The sequence below is a fragment of the Dysidea avara genome, chromosome 3 (assembly GCF_963678975.1).
Source record: "Dysidea avara chromosome 3, odDysAvar1.4, whole genome shotgun sequence".
Taxonomy (NCBI): domain Eukaryota; kingdom Metazoa; phylum Porifera; class Demospongiae; order Dictyoceratida; family Dysideidae; genus Dysidea; species Dysidea avara.
Genome location: NC_089274.1, coordinates 28,282,812 through 28,305,898, shown reverse-complemented (window position 1 = coordinate 28,305,898; position 23,087 = coordinate 28,282,812). Strand labels below are relative to the sequence as shown.

General features: G+C 36.7%; 1 protein-coding gene across 1 annotated transcript; it reads left to right on the top strand.

The window, feature by feature from the left end:
- Positions 1-100: 100 nt before the first annotated feature.
- On the top strand, positions 101-20,340 carry LOC136250613 (transient receptor potential cation channel subfamily A member 1 homolog). The gene is made up of 8 exons (XM_066042846.1): positions 101-240; positions 9,562-9,582; positions 9,795-9,821; positions 9,872-10,284; positions 15,366-15,569; positions 15,622-15,690; positions 19,547-19,732; positions 19,786-20,340. The coding sequence occupies exons 4-8, from the start codon at positions 10,009-10,011 to the stop codon at positions 20,140-20,142; spliced, it is 1,092 nt and encodes a 363-aa protein (XP_065898918.1). The 5' UTR covers positions 101-240; positions 9,562-9,582; positions 9,795-9,821; positions 9,872-10,008; the 3' UTR covers positions 20,143-20,340.
- The last annotated feature ends 2,747 nt before the right edge of the window (positions 20,341-23,087 follow it).

Sequence of the window (23,087 nt, the reverse complement as noted above, 5' to 3'; positions counted from 1 at the left end):
GCAAGTGATCACTTCCTGACTGCTAATTTGTTCTGTTAGATTATTGTTTGCCATAGACTTGGTATTTAATATTCCAACTGTTGTATACTGTTGTTTACACTTATGTACAGCTACATGCATTGTTTCATACAGTCAGTCATTATGGTTTTGCTCTGTGTGTTTTTATAGCTATTGTCACAAAAACAACTACAAATATAAATGGTTCTGTTTCATCAGAAATTTTGGATGAGGAATGCTTTGGTAAGAAATTTGCTAGCATAACCTTGCATTATACATAATTATGACACATAACAAAAGGCTATAATATGATACAGTATGCATGTCAAAACAGTTAAGCTGTTGAAAAGGAGTGCAACCATCAAAAGCCAAGTTAGGAAATTTTAAAAATGGCAGTCAAAAAATGGAATGTTGTCATTATTATTGATTGACCTAACATCATTGCAGCTATTTGTAGCCACTATGTTTGATGTCCCTATTTTTAAAATCCTGCATAACTTGACAGGCATGGATAATACTCTTTTTTGTCGCAAAAGCAGTTGTAGGTGGCGTGGGACTTATCTACCTTTCTTTGATTTATTTTCTACATGTTTTTTACAAAAATTTTGTTACTCTAATGGAACTGTTGCTGTTTACAGCAGCCATATTTATTACTATAGTAAAGATTAAAGACTCAAGGTAGAGGCATTATGGCCTTGGTATTACGTAGGTGTGGGATGCCTTGTTCAAATCTGAGTTTAACGTTTTGCACACTTGATTGACTGTTCTATTAGAATATCTGGGTAGCACATTTCTTGCATGTTTGGTTTTTAGTCATATTCCATAACTGTTCTATTTTGAAACCTCGAATGGTTTAGAACTATAATGATTTACCTATTTCAGACTGATTGTAAGCTAATGTCATACAAAGTAACCTTGTAGGTGTGACGAAAATCAATCCTTTTACACAAATAAGTGCCCATATTCTGTGAATGCCTATCAAAGTCATACCAAACTTGGTGCATATAATATATGTGACTAGTCTGGGAAACTGGTCTTATTGATTCCTATTTTAAAGTACCAAGGAATGCCGGTTTTAAGTATGTACTGTGTTGTGGCTTGCAAATGGTTGAAGCTACATGGGGTACTTTGAGTTCCTATGGATACAATACATGAAATTAACAAGAAGAAAGTATCTGACAACTCCTGTAAGCATTTGAGTGTAAATTGGATGGCTGCAGGTTCGAGGCTACTCAGGTTCGAGGCTGCCCAGGTCCTATCATGGGTTTTTTCTCTCCTTTCTCCATGTTTTCAAACATGCTTAATATAATGTCTTTAAACAGGCTGTAGGACCAGGTGTTCTACAGATCTTTGTCCTGCAGACCTTCAGCACTTGTGCTGTAAAGCTTTATAAATAAAAAACAAATAACTTAATGTTGACTGTATCAGGTGAGCTCCAATAGGGTTGGTGGGAGCCAGGTGGAGGGCAAGAGGTTGTTTACAAAAATGTGTAGGGATGAATTAGACAATGGGCCATTACGGTATCAATGTTCTGTACCGCACGCATATACTGTACTGTACGTGTATGATACATGCCATATGTGTATACCCATATGGTATATACGTACGCGTATGGTACGTACTGTACGGTACAGTATGACAATCCATACCATATAGATACGTATAGATATAATATAAAATTGGCAGTGGATGATGAACTGAAAGTCGGTTCAGAATGAAAGTAAGCCGGGCTCGCTATTGAACCGACAGTAAAACTTAGACAAAAAGGGTCACCAAACGAAAAAAAAAACAGAAAACATGACATGATCTGAGATGATAGCTATCTGGATCGGATCGGATCAAGTGCCGGCAATGCGAAATAATTAGTTTGACAATCTGGAAGTCTATTAACGCATATAATGCTGCGTTGCTGTTACAGCCCCATGCCTACTTCTTACCATACGCAAGGAAATTTTGACATAAGAAAAATTTGACAAATGTACACTTCAGCAGATTTGACGAATGAAATGTTGACGAAAATCAAGACAAAATCTGTACTTTTAAAGGCGCTTATAAACAATTGACGAATTTAAATTTGATGAATTAAACCGATTCGTCAAATTAGTCAAATTTTTCTGACATCAAAATTTCCTTGCGTATGGTAGTCTGGCTCTGTCGACCCTTTTTAGGTTCCTGGAAAAGGGTCTGGTTTGTCTAGCATTAAGGACTAGTGCATGATTACACTGTGGCTTGCATTAAAAACAGTAATAAAACCAAAGCAGCAGCTCCTAATCGGTTATTAGATTAGTAGTTATACTTTTGTTCAATCCCTTAGCCAATCAAGACACACGATAGTGTGTCGTGCGGCCCAAGAAGCCGGCGCGCCACACCGTGAGTATATTGACAGGAAGAAAGAAAACGTCATTTTCACACTTTGTATCTCGGTGATGGCTTATCCGATTGAAACCAAATTTGCTGCAGAGTTGCCCGCCAGCTAGGGGAGTCTACATTCCAAATTTGAAGGAAATCACTCAAGCCATTTCCGAGATATGAGCGGCCAAAGTTTCGTTTTTTTTTCTTCGTTTTTTTTTTCTTCTTCTTTGTCTTTTCGCACACTTGCAAAAATTGCTATAAAATGCAAACGCGCGCTCCGATCGCCTTGAAGTTTGGCACACAGAAAGGAAGTCCAAAGGCGCATCCTAGCATCAAATGTGGTGCAAATCCAATGAATGGTTCAGGAGTTACGACCGATTATTCGCGTAAAACAAGATCGATTTGTTGTCACGCCTACAGGGTAAACCGCTTCATGGAATAAGCTGAAAATTGCTATGTAGATGGAGTAACCATCGTAGGAGTGCCTTTTGGTAGTTTGAAAGGAATCGAGATTAAGACCACGGAGATATGACACAAAACCCAACCTGTGTCATAATTACGCGATCGATTTTTAGTAATAAAAAAGTATTAGTTTTTACGCCTACTAGGCAAACCGCTAAGAGCAATGAGCTGAAAATCGGTGTATAGCTGGAATAATCTTCATAGAAAGTCCTTGCAGTAGTATAGAAGAATTGCATTACAAACCACTGAGTTATGATTCGAAAGCCAACTCTGTGTAGCAAATGCGAGATCGAGATACTCTAATAGAACAGTCACCATAATAGAGCATTCAGCTAATTTATGTACTCCATCATAGAATTCTATTACATTACAAGTTATCCTGTAGGGACTTCAGCTGCAAACAGTTAATCTTATAGACAGTTCAGCAAGAAGCAAGTCACCGCGTGGAGAGTTAAGCTACAATTATATCACTGTAGAGATTCAGAACATTACAAGTCACACTGAAGAGAGTTCAGCTATAAACAAGTCATGCACCCTGTAGAGAGTTCACCTACAATTAAATCACTCTCTAGAGAATTCAGCTACACACAAGTCACTGTACAGAGAGTTCAGCTACAAACAAATTACCCTGTAGAGAGATCAGCTACAACCAAAACACTTTGCAGAGAGTTCAGCTACAAACAAATCAATCTTTAGAGTGATCAGTAACAAACAAATCAACTTGTAGAGAGATCAGCTAGAAACAAATCAACCTGCAGAGAGATCAGCAACAAACAAATCAGCTTGTAGAGAGATCAGTTACACACAAATCAACCTGTAGAGAGATAAGCTAGAAAAAAATCACCCTGTAGAGAGTTCAGCTAAAACAAATCAACCTGCAGAGAGATCAGCTACAAACATATCACCTTATAGACAGTTCAGCTACAAACAAGTTACCCTGTAGAGAGATCGACTACAAACAAATCAACTTGCAGAGAGATCAGCTACACACAGATCAACTTGTAGAGAGATCAGCTAGAAACAAATCACCCTGTAGAGAGTTCAGCTAAAACAAATCAACCTGCAGAGAGATCAGCTACAAACATATCACCTTATAGACAGTTCAGCTACAAACAAATTACCCTGTAGAGAGATCGACTACAAACAAATCAACTTGCAGAGAGATCAGCTACACACAAATCAACTTGTAGAGAGATCAGCTAGAAACAAATCACCTTGTAGAGAGCTCAGCTACAAACAAATCAATGTGCAGAGAGATCAACTACAAACAAATCACCCTGTAGAGAGATCATCTAGGAACTAGACACAATGTAAGGAGTTCAGCTACAAGCAAATCACCCTTTAGAGAGTTCAGCTACAAACAAATCAACCTGCAGAGAGATCAAATCACCTTATAGAGAGTTCAGCTACAAACAAATTGCCCTGTAGAGAGATCAGTTACAAACAAATCAACCTGCAGAGAGATCAGCTACACACAAATCAACTTGTAGAGAGATCAGCTACAAACAAATCACACTGTGGAGATCAGCTAGAAACTAGACACAATGTAAGAAGTTCAGCTACAAGCAAATCACCCTGTAGAGATTTCAGCTGCAAACAAATCACCCTGTAGAGAGATCAGGTAGAAACTAGACACCATGTAAAGAGTTCACCTATAGAAGAGGTCACCTTATAGAGAGTTCAGCTACAAAGAAACCATCATGTAGAGAGTTCAGCTGCAAACAAATTACTCTGTATAGAGTTCAGCTAGAAAAAGTCACCTTGTAGAGAGTTCAGCTACAAACAAATTACTGTGTAGAGAATTCAACAACAAGCAAATCGCCCTGTAGAGGGATCAGCTAGAAGAAGTTACCTTGTAGAGAGTTCAGCTACAAAGAAACCGCCATGTAGAGAGTTCAGCCTCAAACAAATCACCATGTAGAGAATTCAACTACAAACAAATCGCCCTGTAGAAGGATCAGCTAGAAGAGGTCACCTTGTAGAGAGTTCAGCTACAAAGAAACCATCATGTAGAGAGTTCAGCTACAAAGAAATCACCTTGTAGAGAGTTCAGCTAGAAGAAGTCACCTTGTAAAGAGTTCAGCTACAAAGAAACCACTATGTAGAGAGTTTAACTGCAACAAATCACCAGTAGAGAGTTCAGCTAGAAACACATCACCCTGGAGAGAGATCAGCTAGAAGAGGTCATCTTATAGTGAATTCAGCTAGAAGAGGTCACCTTGTAGAGAGTTCAGCTACAAAGAAACCACCACATAAAGAGTTCAGCTGCAAATAAATCACTTGTAGAGAGTTCAGCTACAAATAAATCCTCCTGTAGAGGGATCAGCTAGAAGAAGTCACCTTGTAGAGAGTTCAGCTACAAAGAAACCATCATGTAGAGAGTTCAGTTACAAACAAATCACCCTGTAGAGAGATCAGCTAGAAGAAGTTACCTTGTAGATAGTTCAGCTACAAACAATTCACCCTGTAGAAAGATCAGCTAGAAGAAGTCACCTTGTAGAGTGTTCAGTTACAAAGAAACCATCATGTAGAGAGTTCAGCTGCAAACAAATCACTCTGTAGAGAGTTCAGCTACAAAGAAACCGCCATGTAGAGAGTTCAGCCTCAAACAAAACACCTTGTAGAGAATTCAACCACAACAAATCACCCTGTAGAGAAGAAGTTACCTTGTAGAGAGTTCAGCTACAAAGAAACCACCATGTAGGGAGTTCAGCTACAAAGAAACCACCATGTAGAGAGTTTAGCTGCAAACAAATCACCTGTAGAGAGTTCAGCTAGAAACAAATCACCCCGTAGAGAGATCAGCTGGACGAAGTCACCTTGTAGAGAGTTCAGCTACAAAGAAACCATCATGTAGAGAGTTCAGCTACAAAGAAACCACCATGTAGAGAGTTTAGCTGCAAACAAATCACCCTGTAGAGAGAACAGCTAGAAGAGGTCACCTTGTAAAGAGTTCAGCTACAAAGAAACCATCCTGTATATAGTTCAGCTACATTTCAAGTCACCCAGTAGAGAGATCAGCTGCAAAAAAATATCCTGTGGGGAATAATGGGCATGTAATAAATATATGTATATAATTTGTATAATTACTAATAAAATCAAAAATAATTGAAGTATTACAAATCTTCTTTAAGTTCTTTTCTTCTTCCTGTGGTAAAGAAAAAAACACATGGGTTAAAAAAGCCCCAAAGCCAGCCATAGGCCGGCTTTGCAGTATACAAATACAAAAAGAAGTGATATCTAATCAAAAACAGCCAAGCTGTAAAAAAAGGTGTGGCCCCCCCAAAAGGCCATGGTGAAAAAAGATGTGAAATCCAAGGTGGCGGCCAAGAAATGGCTGTGATGGTAAGTTAATGGTTACATTTTAATAACGACAATTCAGGTGAATTTGGTGCCAAGACCAAGCGGCACAAAATTCACTTGAATTGTCGTTATTAAAATGTAACCATTAACCTACCATCACAGCCATTTCTTGGCCGCCACCTTGGGTTTCACATCTTTTTTCACCATGGCCTTTTGGGGGGGGCCGCACCTTTTTTTACAGCTTGGCTGTTTTTGATTAGATATTAACTACAGTATAGGACTCGGTGGCTTACTACTGCTACGTGTACGCATTAAATGCATTACATGTCATAGTCCAGCTCGAGGTCTAGTATCTTTGTGAGCCACGCCCACTTATAGAGATTATGTCCTACTATCTGTAAGTTTAGCCACGCCCATCTATCAGTAGGTGTATTGCAGTGTATATAGACATGCATGAATCCATGTCCTCTGCTGTCTGCAGAGCTAGCTATGCCTTCCAATTAATTAATGTTTGACTTTCGTTGGGTGTTTAATTTTGGACAAACCGATGCCAGGATGCTTTTACACCGGATATTGGGTTCTGCAAGGTTTGGGTAATAACTTTCCATTTTCCCCGTAGCTATAGTTGCATGTACTTACTTATTATTTATTTATAATTGCTCCCTCAGAATTATCGATTTTGCAACACAGTAACATTCAGTTTACTGTGTGCATTCTGCTTCATCATTCTCTGTTATTATGATAGACTCGGAACTGCATGTAATGATTAACTACGCGAGTAATTATAGCTAATTACAATAACGACAGCAACAACAATAACAATTAATAATGAAGAAGATCAATTGCCATACAGCAGCAGCAGCCGGCAGCAGCAAGGTGCAGCAGTGTAGTCTTTGCACAATCTGACTAGTCTGTAAAGCCTGCTGAAGGCACACCTATAAAAGTATACATACATAGTCAATACGTATATGGATTGTGGAACATGTAGTTATTATACACGTATGGTTCAACCGTACGCGTACGGTATATACCATACACGTATAGCACAAATATTTCACTGTACACATATGACATATACTGTACGCATATGGTATGTACCGTACGCATACGGTACAATATACGCGTGCGGTACAGAACATCAAAACTGCTAAAATGAAAGGAAATTTACAGTGCAGGTCTTTTTATTGAACAACATGGAGCTGTACAGCCCCATACAATATCCCCAGGCCCCCAGACTGCTCTTATGGCTCACCACTGTGCTTGGGAAAAGCAGCCAGCCAAAGCAGACCACTCAAGTCTAGCTAATTTTGATTGTGAAATTTGATAGTTTATTCATGTAGCATTGATGGAAAATTAAATCTGCTATTGTATGCACATTTGGGTTTTATAAGAAATTTCCAAAAGGAGAAAAAGCCCTCTAAGATGAAAGGTGGGCTTGTTTGTTAGGAATGCATAAGATTATTTTATTTAAATGTAGTGTTTATGTGAAGTGCTGAAGGTGGAGGGTATTTACGTTATAAAATAATCGTATTTAGAGAAGACAACATGGAGCTATGTATGCATGAAAATTACATTTTTCCTTGCCCTGTTATAATACAAATACATTGGCCACCATGGTGTGGCTTGGTGGCCGTCTTGGCTGCACGACATAATACTGTGTGGGCCAGTTGATGGCATCTTATATAAAAATATTTTGATGTAATGCATTTTAAACCATGTACTCATGTACAAACTTTTTATTTATTTATTTATTAAGGCTTTACAGCACAAGTGCTTATGTATACAACATCTCTCTGCATCTGTAATTATTAGATCCTCAAAATGTTTATCCACTGAAGAATCCTAACTATCTGTAGGTGAACAGCTGCTGACTAAGCTAGTTATATAAACTATAAACAAGCACCCAAGTTTCCACAGAACAATTTTAGAACTGTGACAAACAAAAATATGTGTGCAAGTGACAAATTGCTTGAATATGAGATTAAACTCTTTACAGGAAATCACATATGTTAATTGATTTGAATTTCATTCTAAAGTGCAATATGAACATTGGAGCATACAGCAAGCATGATGAAAATATTTTTAAAATGTACAACAGACAAAAAAATTGCTGATATTTAACTTTGATCTAGAAGGCATATTTAAAGGTGTCAGATTAGGTACAACAAGTGGGGTAGATCATAATAATACAAGCACACAGAAAAAAAATGAAATTTTCAACTAAAGTAGGGACCATAGCACATCGATAAAAAGTACTGAAACAAGCTGGAGTAGTGCACAATATTAAATCACAGTAAAACAGTAAGAAATGTTATATCCCTACTGTGCACAGTGGGGATATAACACTTCTTACGAAGTTAAAACAAAAAACAAGTACACAGAAAACATTCCAAATTTTTAACGGTGAAAAAGTTAAGCCCGTAGCCTTAGACATTATCGAGTTACACTTGTCTGAAGGTACCAGCCAGTTACTTACTCAGTCAGTAGAAAATTCCATTATATAATTTAAAAAAACAACTTCGTAGCAACTTGTTGAAAGTGTTTCGAAGGCTTGTTTGGGCTTAGTTTTACATAACCAATACTGCCTCATTGTTGTCAGGTAAAATTGAGGCTGGTTTTTGGGTGATGTTATTTTGTGGGCCACGCCTACTCCTTTGTGGTCCCTACTATACAGAACTATCGTACTGTATGATGACGTTGTTATAAATCAACTAACGATAGTTTTTTAAATAGAATTAAAGTGACTGTTCTATTGCGTGGTTAAAGGGACAGTGTGTCGGTATTGTTTACATGGTGAAGCCATTTAAGTTTATGACGTAGCATTTCTTAATTGCATGACGTAGAATAATAAAAGTAGTGGGCAAAGTTTGTAAAGCATGCTTTAATCTTGTAAACCCACTGCTGTGAAAGCATAGATAGGCACAGCTGTGTGAAATTAATGCTACACAACAACCTATGTTCGTGTATTGCAACCAGGTGAATGGTCAGACTGCTACCATCATCACTGTCGAAGCCTTGGTCGAAGCGCTACACAGCGATTGTCACGAGGCACCTGTTACAGTGTTGTGCAGCTGTAAAAACACATTAGACCATATCTCACCTGGCTAACTAGTGATGTACAAGCGTGGATCCTACCTTCCTGGTATACTTGCTGTAAAAGTTCGTATAGTTCCGGTTATGCAATGATTTCACTGGCAGTGAAATAACACAAAATTGAACAGCTTCGATACCGATGCACTGTCCCTTTAACTGCTCTATTAGAGTATCTCATTGGGACCTTTTGTACCGTAAAACATATTAAAAAAATTACACCTATCTTTCATTGCAGTGTCACTATATGTACATGCATAGTTATGAAATTCCCCTCTGTGAAAACTTTGTGGGTAATGTATAATAGTGTATACTGTGTTTTCACACTATATGCATTACTATTTTTATTTTTTTCAGGAATTCTGGTTGATTTTACTGGTATGTGAGTTCTATTTACTGATGCAGTATAAGTGTGTTTACTAATAAATTCATCTGTTTGCATTTGTGTGGTGAAAGTTTGCAACAAATTTTATAATTATATGTCTAGAACTTCTTTGTAGAGGAGCTTGATTGTGACTACTAAATGAGGTTCTAATGTATTTTGTTTGTTGTGTAATGTCTATATTTTCATGCTAAACTCTATTGTACAGATTCGGATGATGATGATAGCTGTGATGGTCAGTTACTGTTCAATCACATTATCTATTCCATCCTGTTACACTATTAGACACAGAAGATTATGAACGTTCTTTCCTGCGTGGTGCAGCCATCATTGTTGTCATTTTTGCTGTTATCCGGATATTGATAGAAGCTATTCAAATTGTCCGCAGGCGTCTTAGATATTTTTCTGACTGGGAGAATTGGATGGAATTGAGCCTGTTTGTGGCCACCATAATATTTGTGTCATCTGGTCTGCAGAGTGGGTGTTTGTGTCCAGATTCATGGCAGTGGCAGCTTGGTGCACTAGCCTTGTTCATTGCATGGTTGGACTTGGTGCTGTTTTTAAAGAAGTTTCCTCTCACTGGAATTTATGTTGTAATGTTTGTGGACATATTTTATACCTTCATGAGGATGATCTTACTGTCTATCCTGTTTGTAGTCTCCTTTGGTGTGGCATTCTACATGTTATTTTTCAGACCAGTAAGTGCTTGTTAATACCTTTATATGTACATAATACATAGAGTAAAGTATGTGTATTACAATTATAGTACATGTAAAGTTACAGTCAGCTGAGAGCAGTAATGGTTATTCACAATGATTTGCCTTGCCATAGTAGTAGTAGTATGGTTTGTAAGACATGACTCCTCCTCCCATTTTGGAGTACTGTTCTCTCCAACCCTGGCAAATACGTAGGTGCATATATCCAATTGAATATGTTTCTACTTATATGTTTCTACTGAATCTTCTGTTAGAGTAGTTAGGCGACTGCTTTATTAGAGTATCTCAATCCATTACTGATTCATGTAGTATTCCATTCTCGTATAACCTTTAGCACAAATCCTAGTTGGCTGATGAGCAAATATTTTTCCACCCTGGTATTTTAGTACATACCTATATGCGTACTGGTACATTTTAAATCAAGGGATCTGAGCAATAAAAAGTAGTGAAACAAGATTTATAAATAATGGTATTACGCCACAACTCTGTAGGAAAATCCTTACTTTGGCGTTGAACACAAAGTAGGAATTTTCCCACAGAGCTATGGCAGTGTAATGCCACAATCTTATTTCACTAACTTTTTATATAGCTAACCCTACTTCATTTTGAATTATTGTTTATATTAGTTTTTGTTATAGAATAGTATTCATGCGTGACTGTTTTATCTAACATGGCTGTCGTATTAGAACGACTGCTTTATTACAGTATCTTGAGTGAGTCTGGGCCCAGGGGCTAAAAAGGGTCAAAAGGCTACATAGTTGTAAATGACTTTTGACTAGTGGTTAAGGATGCAGGTGTTAAGTATGGAGGTCTCTGGTTTGAACCATGCATGGTAATTTTTTTTGTGCACTTTTCACCTCACAGCACATGACTGCTCTATTATTCTGCTCTGTGAATGCTATCCCACTATGGGGACCTGTGAGAAAGCTAAAGCCTGGGAGTCAGAAACATGTAACTAAAATGTAAAAAAATCTCCCAGACCTAGTGGTGACTTATCCCCATATTAAAGTATCTCAACCACATGATTTTACACTTGTTTGGTTTTTGCTTTATAACTCTGTAACTCTATCTATTGTTTTTCAAACCATCAGAAGGCACTGCTATGATGATCAGCCTATGTACACACCAAGTTTTAAGTTAATTCTATTAGATATCCTCAAAAAATGTGCACTCTGTTAGAGTATTACAATAATAAAACATGCAATTATAACTCTGTTTTCAATAATCATCATTGTGTCTGTATAAATAGGAAGAAATGACAAACCCCAAATTCAGTCATAGGCTGGTTTTGGGGCCTTATAAAAATACAAAAAGAAGTGAAATCCACACAACAACAGCCAAGCTATAAAAATGGTGTGGCATTCAAGAGCGTGGATGAAAAAAGTTCTGAAATCAAATTTGGTAGCCAAGAAATGGCTGCAATGATGTTAATGCTAATAAATTAAATTGGCATCATTGTAACCATTTCTTGGCCACCACCTTTGATTTTGCAACTTTTTTCACTCAAGATTTTGAAAGCCACACCATTTTTTCACAGCTTAGCTGTTTTTGTGTGGATATACTTTACAAGTCCTCAAAACATCACAAGATTGAGGAGCCCCCAGGTTGTGAGATAGCTCTGTTTTATTAAACATTGTCTTGTAATCCAACGTATAGTCATAACTACTTTCTTTTATTTCACAGTCCACTTAAAATTGCCTTAAAACAGTAATTTATTCACTTTCATACCCTGTAACTTCATACTATATTTGTAGTTCTTTTCTTATTTTGTCCCCTTTGGTATACCAATTTCTTGTTTTGTCCCCTCAGTTCACTATTCTCAATCATTTTTCTCAAATGACTTCCATATACGATCTTGTCACAGCTATTTTACAAAAAAATTCCTGGAGAAGTATGTTCTAGACCCATTCCTTTTTCCATTGGCACTTTGCCACACAAGCCTTTTCTTCGACAATTGCCACCCCCTCCCCCTTCCCCTAGTCCCATGCCTTGTTCAAAGAGATCGCTGAAAAAAGTAAAGAAACAAGAGTCAAACAAGCCAGCATGTTAAACACACAGAGATCTCTATTTGGACTCAATGGATATGGTAGAAACTAAGGAAAAAACAGTAGTTCTCCATGGCAGATAAGTACTGAGAATGCTTCTGTATAATTTTTTTATTTGAGTCCAAATATAGATCTCTGCGTGTTTAACATGCTGGCTTGTTTGACTCTTGTTTCTTTACTTTTTTCAGCGATCTCTATTCTCATGTTTTAATTTTTTAAAATTATTTTTACACTAGTTTCTTTACTTTTTATAAATGTGACTAAATTTTGGAAAATCAACCATATGGGTGCATTTGATACTTAAAATATTTAATGACCAAATAACAAGCTTTATAGTGCAAATTTACTTGTTAATGATTGTTAGCCATTCTCAATTCCTTAAATTACTAGAAATGTTTTTATAACTGTGTGCTCTGCTCATGGTAGTAACCCCCTAAACATGAAAACTCTAATTAATTCATGTGTGCCCATATGGCAAAATTCAGTCACAAATATGGATACCTAATATGATAATTAGAGGTGCTGGTGGTGCGTGTTATCAAACACCAATGTATTGTTTCCTTACAATTGAATGTATAGTTTGTACTACACAGCTTTGATATATCCAACTATAGGCAACGTATAGCATGCTGTGGGTAGCAGTATTATGGCTTCAGTTAGGTGATCACAATAAGTCAAGTACCCAGTGGTACACAACAACATTGCTGCTCTGGTATGAACTTAATATACTGTGGTTAATAAAATGTAGGTAATGATATGGTTTCCAAATGAACATGTTAATGTGGATAGATTGGATACTTATCAACACATATTAACACGTTGGTTACCCTTGCAGAGACTAAGTCAGAAGATGAATGGAAAAGTGAACCTAAAAGAAGCAAATTTGCTTGAAAGTGGATGTTAACATTGCAATATGGATTTAAAAATAGGTCATGGATATGAAGAAAGACATAGGAAGGAAAATTGTGTAGTTTTTATCCCCAAAAAGTACTCACATTTTGCTCTAGCCCTGTAGGAAAATTAAATAATAATAAGATGATAACAAAATGGCTCAAAATGGCAGATTTTTCAGTTCTTTGAAACAGCACTTTTATCAAGTCCGTTTGACTTCATCTTTGCTAGTGGACCTAAACTTCTTCCAGATTAACTTCTAAGGTTTCTTTTGAAGTTGGAAAAGATTTCTAAGGTGGTATTTAGTTGAGTGTTCTATTAGGATTTTGGAAAAAACATAGACGATCTCTATTATGAACCACTACCGTAGTTCATGATAAGGGGTATAGTTGATATGATCAATCGCTACTATAAGTACAACTACGTAGATCATTGAGGATTGTGGTAGCTGCTATAAATGTTAAGGGCATGGTGTCATGCTTGCATGCTCAACTGTTGTTAGTCACGCTAGACTGTTAAGGGGCGTGGTTGACCAGATATGATTAAGCATTGTGGCATAAAGTGGTGGTTGTACAATGCATCATTTAGCCTGTAGTCTTGTGACTAGTCAGGCAGACATGCAATGTGGCAGGCTGGCAAATGAAATTCTGGGTTTTGATGATTTTTAAAATTAAATATTTGTTTTTCAAAATTTTCTAGGTTTGACATTAGAAATGATAGAATTCTTCTGTTATGTACTTTTCATCATGCAAAGTATTTCTATGATGATCTGTAGTGGTGGAGGCACCATTTTGTTTGGGGTGTTCTACCATACAGTACTACTGTACTGTATTATAAAACTGAAATGCTGTCTGTCTATCTGCATTTTATTTTGTAACACCACTATTTCCGTAGTTGAAGCACATATCGATGCAGTACTTTAGTGAAATTAAACATTCATCATCTGGCAACTCCAAGTTTGTTATTGTAGATCACTACGCACTGTCACTCATTCTCCATAGTGCATTAGATACCAGAGTGTCAACCAAAACTGGATGAAATTCTCTTTTTGACCACAAGCAAGACTGCAAGTAAACACCGATGCGATTTAGATTTTAAAAGTTGTGAAATCAAAGGTGGCGGCCAACAAATGGCTGCAATAGCTAATAAATTTTAATAATGGTTGTGTGCTTTGTTAGTATTAACATCAATGCAGCCATTTGTTGGCTGCCACCATTGATTTCACAACTTTTTTCACCCAGGCTTTTTAAGGCCACACCTTTTTCACAGCTTGGCTGTTTTTGTGTAGATTACTCATACCTTTATAACTGCATTTAGTATACATTACATATGTTAGCATGTAAGGTTTATAATCAAATGTCCTGTGGTTCAAATTAGTGTATGTTCACCTTTTTTTGTTAGCCAACCTTAGCTTTTCATATTTTATCATTTTTTTCTCACTATGAAGCTTTTTTTCATGTCACTCTTTCCTCTTTTTTGAGACCACCACAAGGATCTCCATTGTTTTAAAGCTGTGAAAATCTGAGTGGGCAGTCTCTAACTGACTTTAAAAAATGGTGGGGTTTATTTATAGTAGTAGATAGATAGATTGATTGTGAGTTGAGTAAAACATCATCATATCAACCTACAATCACTTTCCACATTGTTATCTATAAAAGTGATCTGCTCTGCTATGCTTCCTGAGGGAGGCATAACTGATTTGCTATGGAGGCATGGCTGATTTGCTATTGTGATATGCTGTGTGATGTGACTCCCTCAACTGGTGATATTCAGATACCTATCTGCTATATAAAGGAAGTCTCTAATCATTTAAGAAAAGAAGTCCCATAACACATTGTAGTGTTTTGTACTAGTGTGGCTAATAGCTTGCTTTACTGCTGCTTAAGAAAGATAATACATAGGTAGGATATTAAGCAGGAGTGTACATATCATTTGGTTGAGTACATCACCATGCATGCTACATAATATGGTGTTGTTGTTTCAAGTTAATAGCTTGATTTCTGTTATGTTATTGTAAGAGCTTTAGTTAATTTGGTAAGGGTCCTGCATGTATAGGGAAGGTACTAATGCTAGTTAGGTATATATGTAGGTGATGTGTAACTACCTACTGTTTTTCATTCATTACAGGGTGTGCGTTCAGCATTTTCATCTCCTGGTCGTTCCTTGGTGAAGACTATGGTTATGACAACTGGAGAATTTGATTTTGATGGAATATTTTTTAACAGTCAAGAAGATGCTGAAGATGGCAATGATCTTTTTTATCCACAAATTGCGTACATTTTGTGGATTGTGTTTATCATCTTGATGCCAATTATTCTCACAAATTTACTGGTAAGCATTTATGCCATGGTTATAACAAATGTATTTATGAATTACTTACCAGGTTGGTCTGGCTGTAGATGACATCAAAGGTGTTCAAGAAACTGCTACTCTAAAACGGCTAGCTTTGCAAGTTAGTTTAATTGGTGGAAATGTATACAAGTGTAAGGAAAACTTAGAAATTGTACATTAATTTTGAGTAGGGATCATAGAAATAAAAAGCAATGGAACAAGGGAGGTCATCTACACCTGCAACTATACTAGTGCACATTTAATTCTTACTTTACTCATATACAGCCTTATATAGTCATGACTAAAGTAGAGATTAAATGTCCATTCAGATGTAGATGACCACCCTCATTTCATAGCTTTTTATTTCTGTGATCTCTACTCAAAATTTATATTTCTAAACTTGTTTGTTTACTTCTTTGCAAAATGCTTTATGACTGGTGAACCAATGTACGCCACATCAGAGGAAAGAATAACACCCACTAAACCATTGTAAGAATTAACTGAGTGACTAAACACCCGCTGTAATTATTATTTACTGAAAATGATGCAGCGATTCCGCTTTTTTTAGCTATGTTCCAGCATCACAAATGAAGAACAGTATGAGAAGCGACTCTACAATCAATCCAGTTATTACAAAAATTGTATGCTTCAGCTATCAATTATTGAGAAGTGCAGTGGCCATTCTGCTTTGCTTTCAGATATTCTGTACTCATTATAAAACATTACAAACAAAGAACAGTAGGAGAAGCACCTCTGCAGTCAATCCATGTGCTACAGAAGTTACGGACAATTCTCATGATGTAGTGATGTAGAAGTCATAACACTCCACCTGCTAATCAACACCTATATAGAGAAGAAATGGAACAGAAAGGAGGACAAAGGTAAGTCCATGATGCATGCATTGTAGTTGCTGTGGTTGGCAAAGAGACACACCTCAGGCTGAAGCAGCAATGAAATCAAGCCACCTATAGCCTTAACAATAGTCGAGTTATGCTTGGCTGTAGGTATCAGTCAGCTAGTTAGTTAGCAGAAATATAAAAAGTTCCACAGAAACTTGTTGGAAGTATTTGGGATCACTCTGCAGGCATTTTGGGTCAGGCCACATGATAGTGTGTCGTGTGGCCAAGTACAGGTAGTGCAGATGCGCAAAGACAAGGGTGCATTTTACAGGAACCAAGAAAACGCTGTTTTCACGCATTCGTAGCTCAATAGTGCCTGAACAGAAATTAACCCGGCAGCAGAAACTCCCTCGGGGTAGGGCACCTCCTAGTCCAAATTTGAGCTGAATCCACCCAGCCATTGCTGAGATATGCACCTTCAAAGTTTGTCTTATTTTCTTCATATTTTTCTTCTTAGTCTTCTTTCTTTTCGCACACTTTAGAAAAATTGTAATAACTCATGTGTGCTGTAGTCGATTGACTTCAAATTTGGAGGGCAGTAAGAGCATAATGCAGCACATTTACAGCCCAGTTTTCATACAGGTCGTATTAATAATAATGAATTATGCAAAATTATAAAAGCAATTTGTTGTCATGCCTACAGGGTAATCTGCTTGACGGAATAACTTGAAATCAGTTTGTGCATGAAACTACTATCGTAGTGCAAACCTTTTGTGGTTTGAATGTACTGAGAATATTAGCTAAGGAGATATAAAGCAAAATCAAACATATAAAAAAAAGCATGATTGAGATACTCTAATAAAACAGTCACTGTGAAGTAAAAATGTGTGCAAGAACTGTCAAAAAAAGTTTCTCCCGGATTTGAACCAAGGACCTCCACACCTATATACCAAGCCCTTACAACACTACCACTGTTGTCAGTTGCTCACCTCACTTAATTTATATATGAAAGTTCTGGTTTAGTACACTAGAATGATAGCTTGTAGATTTATCAGTGGAAATTCTATATGTGTTCTATTGTAGTGCTCAGAAAAAATGTGTGTTCTATTGCAGTAATACAAAAATTATGAAAATATCAAGTGTCGTGTGGCCAAGTACAGCCAGTGTGGGTGGGCGACATACTCGTTTTACAGAACCAGGAATGCCGTTTTCATGTATCCGCTGCAGCCTCTTACAGGTGAGACCCTTCAAGGCACCAGCTAATAATGAGGATGGAGCTCGTGTAGACGTTTCTGCTTCTGCTTCAGGATTCTGGGGAGGTAACATCAGAAGGCATTTTTTGATGTCAAAGTGTTTAATCCAAGTATCCTCACTTTATCGACATTTTGAACATGAGAAACAACCTCGGAAACAAACAACGTATGAGGGAAATAGAGATGGATTCTTTTACCTCAATTGTATTTTCAACATTAAGGGGTGGTATGGGTCATGCTGCTGCTATACTGTACAGAAGACTTACTTTCCTTGTCTCTCTTCAACAAAGGAGTTGTCGTATATAGTTCTGTGATGTCATGGCTGTGTTGCAGGATTTGTTATTCTTTGTTATACTCCGCTTTTATGTGTTTGAGAGGAGCTAGATCAGAGCTGTCCACTTTCACTAGGAGCACTTGACCTTACACTAGCTGAGGGTCAGGTGGCTCTAGCTCATTGATTGAAATTTGATCTTAGCATTTATCTAGCACTTCTAACATCTTTAGTGCAAGGGGTGTGTGCTGGTAACCCGGGAAAAAGTGCTCATGTATCCGTAGCTCCATAGTACTTGAACATTTTAATTAACCATTTCTGCTGCGGAAGCTTCCTCAGGGTAGGGCATCTCCCATTCCTAATTTGAGTTGAATCTGCCCAGGTATGATTGAACATGCTTCAAAATTAATTTGTCTTATTTCAGTTCTTTGTATAGCCATGCAGTCTTCGACGATTCCTGTAGTAAGGAGTAAGGGGAAAAAGTTAATTATCAAGGCCAACCATTTTTGTTGTGAAATCAAAGGTGGCGGTCAACAAATGGCTGCAATGATGTTAATGCTAATAAATTTTAATAATGGCTGTGTGCATTGCTACAGTTTATTAGCATTAACATCATTGCAGTCATTTGTTGGCCGCCACCTTTGATTTCACAACTTTTCCAGGATTTGTACGGCCACACCTTTTTTCACAGCTTGGCTGTTTTTGTGTGGATTTGATTAGTGTTGCACCGATATGCATTTTTTCACATTTACCGATATCGATTATTTGCCTATTCCTGTAACCGATATGCCGATATTTACCGATATTCTTCAATTCTTCAGAACAGGAGAGGAGGAGCAGAAAATCACCTAAAGTTTATGTGTATAAACTGCATTTGTAATATCAATGTAATTAATTGCGTGGGCGGCAGACTTTACCATTTTCCTTCAGTTTTGCAACTAACTCCTTTCATGGAAAAGGAAGCCAAGTAGTTATAAAACAACTAAGACAGCTTATCAAACAGTGTTTTTAGTGGGACTCCAGACCCTTTGTGAAGAGTGATCAACTAATTGCGTGGGCGGCCGATAAATATACACAGCCTACTATATAGCCTTGCAACCATACTTGTGCAAAGAAACAAGCCAAAACAGTTACAACCACTTACTGCTACATTCACCACCTTCTTTCTTTACTTTCACCTGTTCATTGCTGTCATTAACGATTGATTGTGGATTTCGGTTAATCGGCAAATTATTTCCGCTTCGTAGCCGATACCGATACTTGTAAAATTAGCTAATATCGGCTGTTACCGATAATTCAACCGATTATCGGTGCAACTCTAGATTTGATTATACCTAACAAAGCTGTCATGGAGGGAAAAAATGTGGCTGGTTTTTTGAAAAGTTCAAACCTTCATGATCCTACTACCATACTATTTGGTATTGTACAGTTATGTATGCTGTTTCAAATGTAGTGCCCATTGTACACTGAGTAGTTTGTCAACTACATCATTATTATGACTTGTAGATCTAGTTGGTTATAATCGGTAGCTACCCAACTCTGTAAATTTTAGTGGCTAACTTTGGTGTTAATTTACCACACCATTTTATCAGTGATTATCTGCTCTCTTTACAGGTCGATTTGGCTTTGGACGTGGAAGATTTGATGTTTATTAGAGTCCGAAAACATTTTAGGAAAAAAAAGGATGATGAACGACCAAATGATGATCATGACTCAGTGTGGTACAAAATCAAGAAAGTCTTTTTCCCAGCAGAAGACTCTGGCAAAAAGTCAAAAATTGGTGACCTACGACCTCCCTTGGTAAGTGCACTGTTAGTAGGTAATAGTTCCATCTGTTACACTTGATTTATTAGTCCCCAATAGAGCAAGTTCAAGTAGAAACAGCCCAACATGGTGAGGAGCTTTCCAGGCTTAGAGCTCTGATCAAAGACATAGCAAAGAAACAAGAGATCATGGACCAGAAACAAGACTTGATTCTTGAGTACCTAAAACCAAAAAGTGCAAAACCAGGAGATGCAGAGTCTGTTGCCTCTGTTACTCAGTATGACGTCAGTAAGCAACCAGCTGATGATACAACACCTGGTTCTACTAGAGGCCAGTACAAACTGAAATCTCAAAGTAGTAGTAGTGATGACGAAGACGATGATGATTATGATGATGACAAAGACGATAGAGATGACGATGATGATGATGACGATGATGATGATTAATTTATTGACTTGACCAGCTATTGTGTGTATTGAAATGAAATATATTATAGTACATGTAATCTTGCAGTAGCCAATTAGCAAATTTATCTAAATGAATTAGAATTTATTTTTGTAATAACAAAAACATTGCAATGCATGCATATTTTGACATTAGTTTATCTTTTGACAACGTTGAAGTAAATCAATTACCTACATGTACTTCCATCATACATAGGTAACTAACTGCATGTGATGTGAAAATGACTGTTAATTGGATATATAACTGAGGCATTATGCAAACCTATATAAGACCTCAAGTAATGTGACTAAACCACAAACTACAATATTTGTTGATACAGCAATGTATACAGAATTTCCTTTTTGAACCAAGAGTATAAGTTGCTTTTCTGCTTGGAAAGCTTGAAGATATAGTGATTTGCATGTTTATGCAAACAACCACCCTTATGCTGCACTGTAAAAATAGCTATTGTGTGATGAAGAAGTTGAACAATGTAAGTGTAAAAAGTAATATGTGCATGGTCAAGCAAACAAGGTTTGACAAGTGGAGTGGTTCCTGAGAAAAAGGTTATGTAATTGTTGATGTTAAACTGACAGTTGGAATTTGATGAGGAATCCCATGTTGATACATAAGTGGTAAGAGTTTTGAGTCTGAGTGTACCATCAATGGTCACTGGTAAAGTTTTTCAGGATATAATATAGTTGAACAATGTTGAATTCTCTCAAGACTGTTGATGTCAGTAATGAGATTACAATGTGCCAAGGCATAAACTTCAAAATATTTCTAATAAAATTTTTTTTCAACTTTAAAACTGCACCACCTCACACACTTTTTGTGTTGCATTTTATGAACTGCTGAATGAAATTCACTTAGATTATCACAGATTTTAAATTGATTTACAAAATTTTAAAGTGAAAATTTCTACACACCTGCACTGTGAAAAATGAGGGATATAAGATGGTATTTCCAGTGGCTTATTAAATACAAAAAAGCTTGGTATAACCTGTAGTATACTAACAATCTCATGTAAGGCTTTACTTAATGTGTTAAACATACTTAAACCACATATATATGTGATGGTATAGTGTGGGCATTATATTAGATATAAGCTATTTCAGGTAATGTGGTAAATAAACTGAAACCATGTATGCAATAGTGTAGTATGGATTATAAGATGAGTATAATACAGGATTTATATTAAGTGTTCAATAAGCCACTGGAAATACTATATTATATCCCACCTTGCTGCGAAAATTGAACAATATTTACCCAATCAAATAAGCAATGCTAAAAAAGTGGCTCTGTAACTTTTGTACATATATAATATATATTCTGTGAAAAGAATTTGGATTCCTGCAAGTATGCAGTGGTTGATGCATTTTTAAGTTTTTCAGTTATTCACTTGTATAACTCATTCTAAAGCAGCAATCAAGAAAATGCTCTGTAACTTTTTCACAGTACCATAGGTGAACACATCAAATGCTATAAATCTAGTTTATCTTAAAGACTTAAACTGTCACTGACTTGATGTGTTTTTCATGAAAAATCAGGATTTATGAAGTGATAGGTCTGTAACTTAGAAATTCAAATTTGAAACAACCTGAAAATTGGCTCAAATTGTAGGTGTCTAATTGTGTATAACTGTTCCAAATTTCATGGTAATAGCACTTTCCGTTACAGAGTTACAGAATTTAAAAAATCGTGACTAAATTTTGGAAGTTTATGCCTTGGTGCACTATAGGTCGCCAAATGGAAGAGCAGTATGTTAATAAAACAGGTCATACTAATGATAAGTAGAGCTTGCAATTGTTTTGATTGAGATGATTTTAAAATATGACAGGAGTCCTTAACTTCTACATGCTTTGGTTGCGATGTTATTTCTCCATGAAAACTTTCCAGAAATAATGATTTCTAGCAATCTTTCATGGAGAAATCATACTCGCAGCTCACCCAAAATGTATAGGTTGTTACTCTACCAATCACCCATGCATGTAGCCACATCTGCAATGGTACACCACACATGGTAGTAGTAAAAATGTTAGCCAAACTATATATATTCTTGTGTCAAAAGATATGACAAAAGTGTGGTGATGTAGCTACTGGTCTAAGTGGTCTCATAAATGATTTTTTTCCAAACTCAATTGCAATTGTTATGGTGCGTATATTTCCAGTACATTACCAATTGAATTAACACAATTGATTAAGACTATATATGAAGAGTAGCACACAACACTGAACATTGTGTACATATATAGGTCACGTAAGTTACCAGCTTGCTAATTTGGTTCACACATTCTAATTACTGTGCATGCACCATCTCATATCATATACCATATATTTATAAGTATACATATACACACATATATTGCTCAGGAGGCTTTCTACAATCCATGTACACATCATACACACAGCTTTAATGGAATGTTATATTATGAAATCCAAAACAGCCAAGCTGTAAAAAAAAGTGTGGCCCTCAAAAAGGCTATGGTGAAAAAAGAAGTGAAATCCAAGGTGGTGGCTAAGAAATGACTGCGATGGTAGGTTAATGGTAAAAATTTTAATAACGACAATTAAGGTGAATTTTGTGCCACTTGAGGGCTGCACTCTTTTTTTACAGCTTGGCTGTTTTGGATTACATACATATATATATACTCACCTGTGGGTTTGGGGTGCATATATATGCCCTATATGCAACCAGCGGCACCTTTGAAATTTCACGTGATCATGGTACATATTATATTATTTACTTTGTAACAGTTATGCAATTGCTTAGCTAGGCTCATAGGTTTGCTATGCTCAAAACCATAAAAATGATATGTTTTAAAATATTAAAACTACACAAAACACCACTATATTAAATTATCTGGTACACAATAAGTGAACTGATTATAATTGCTAGGGTGTTAGCATGTCTTCTTATATAGCACATGTTGTATGTACTTATAAT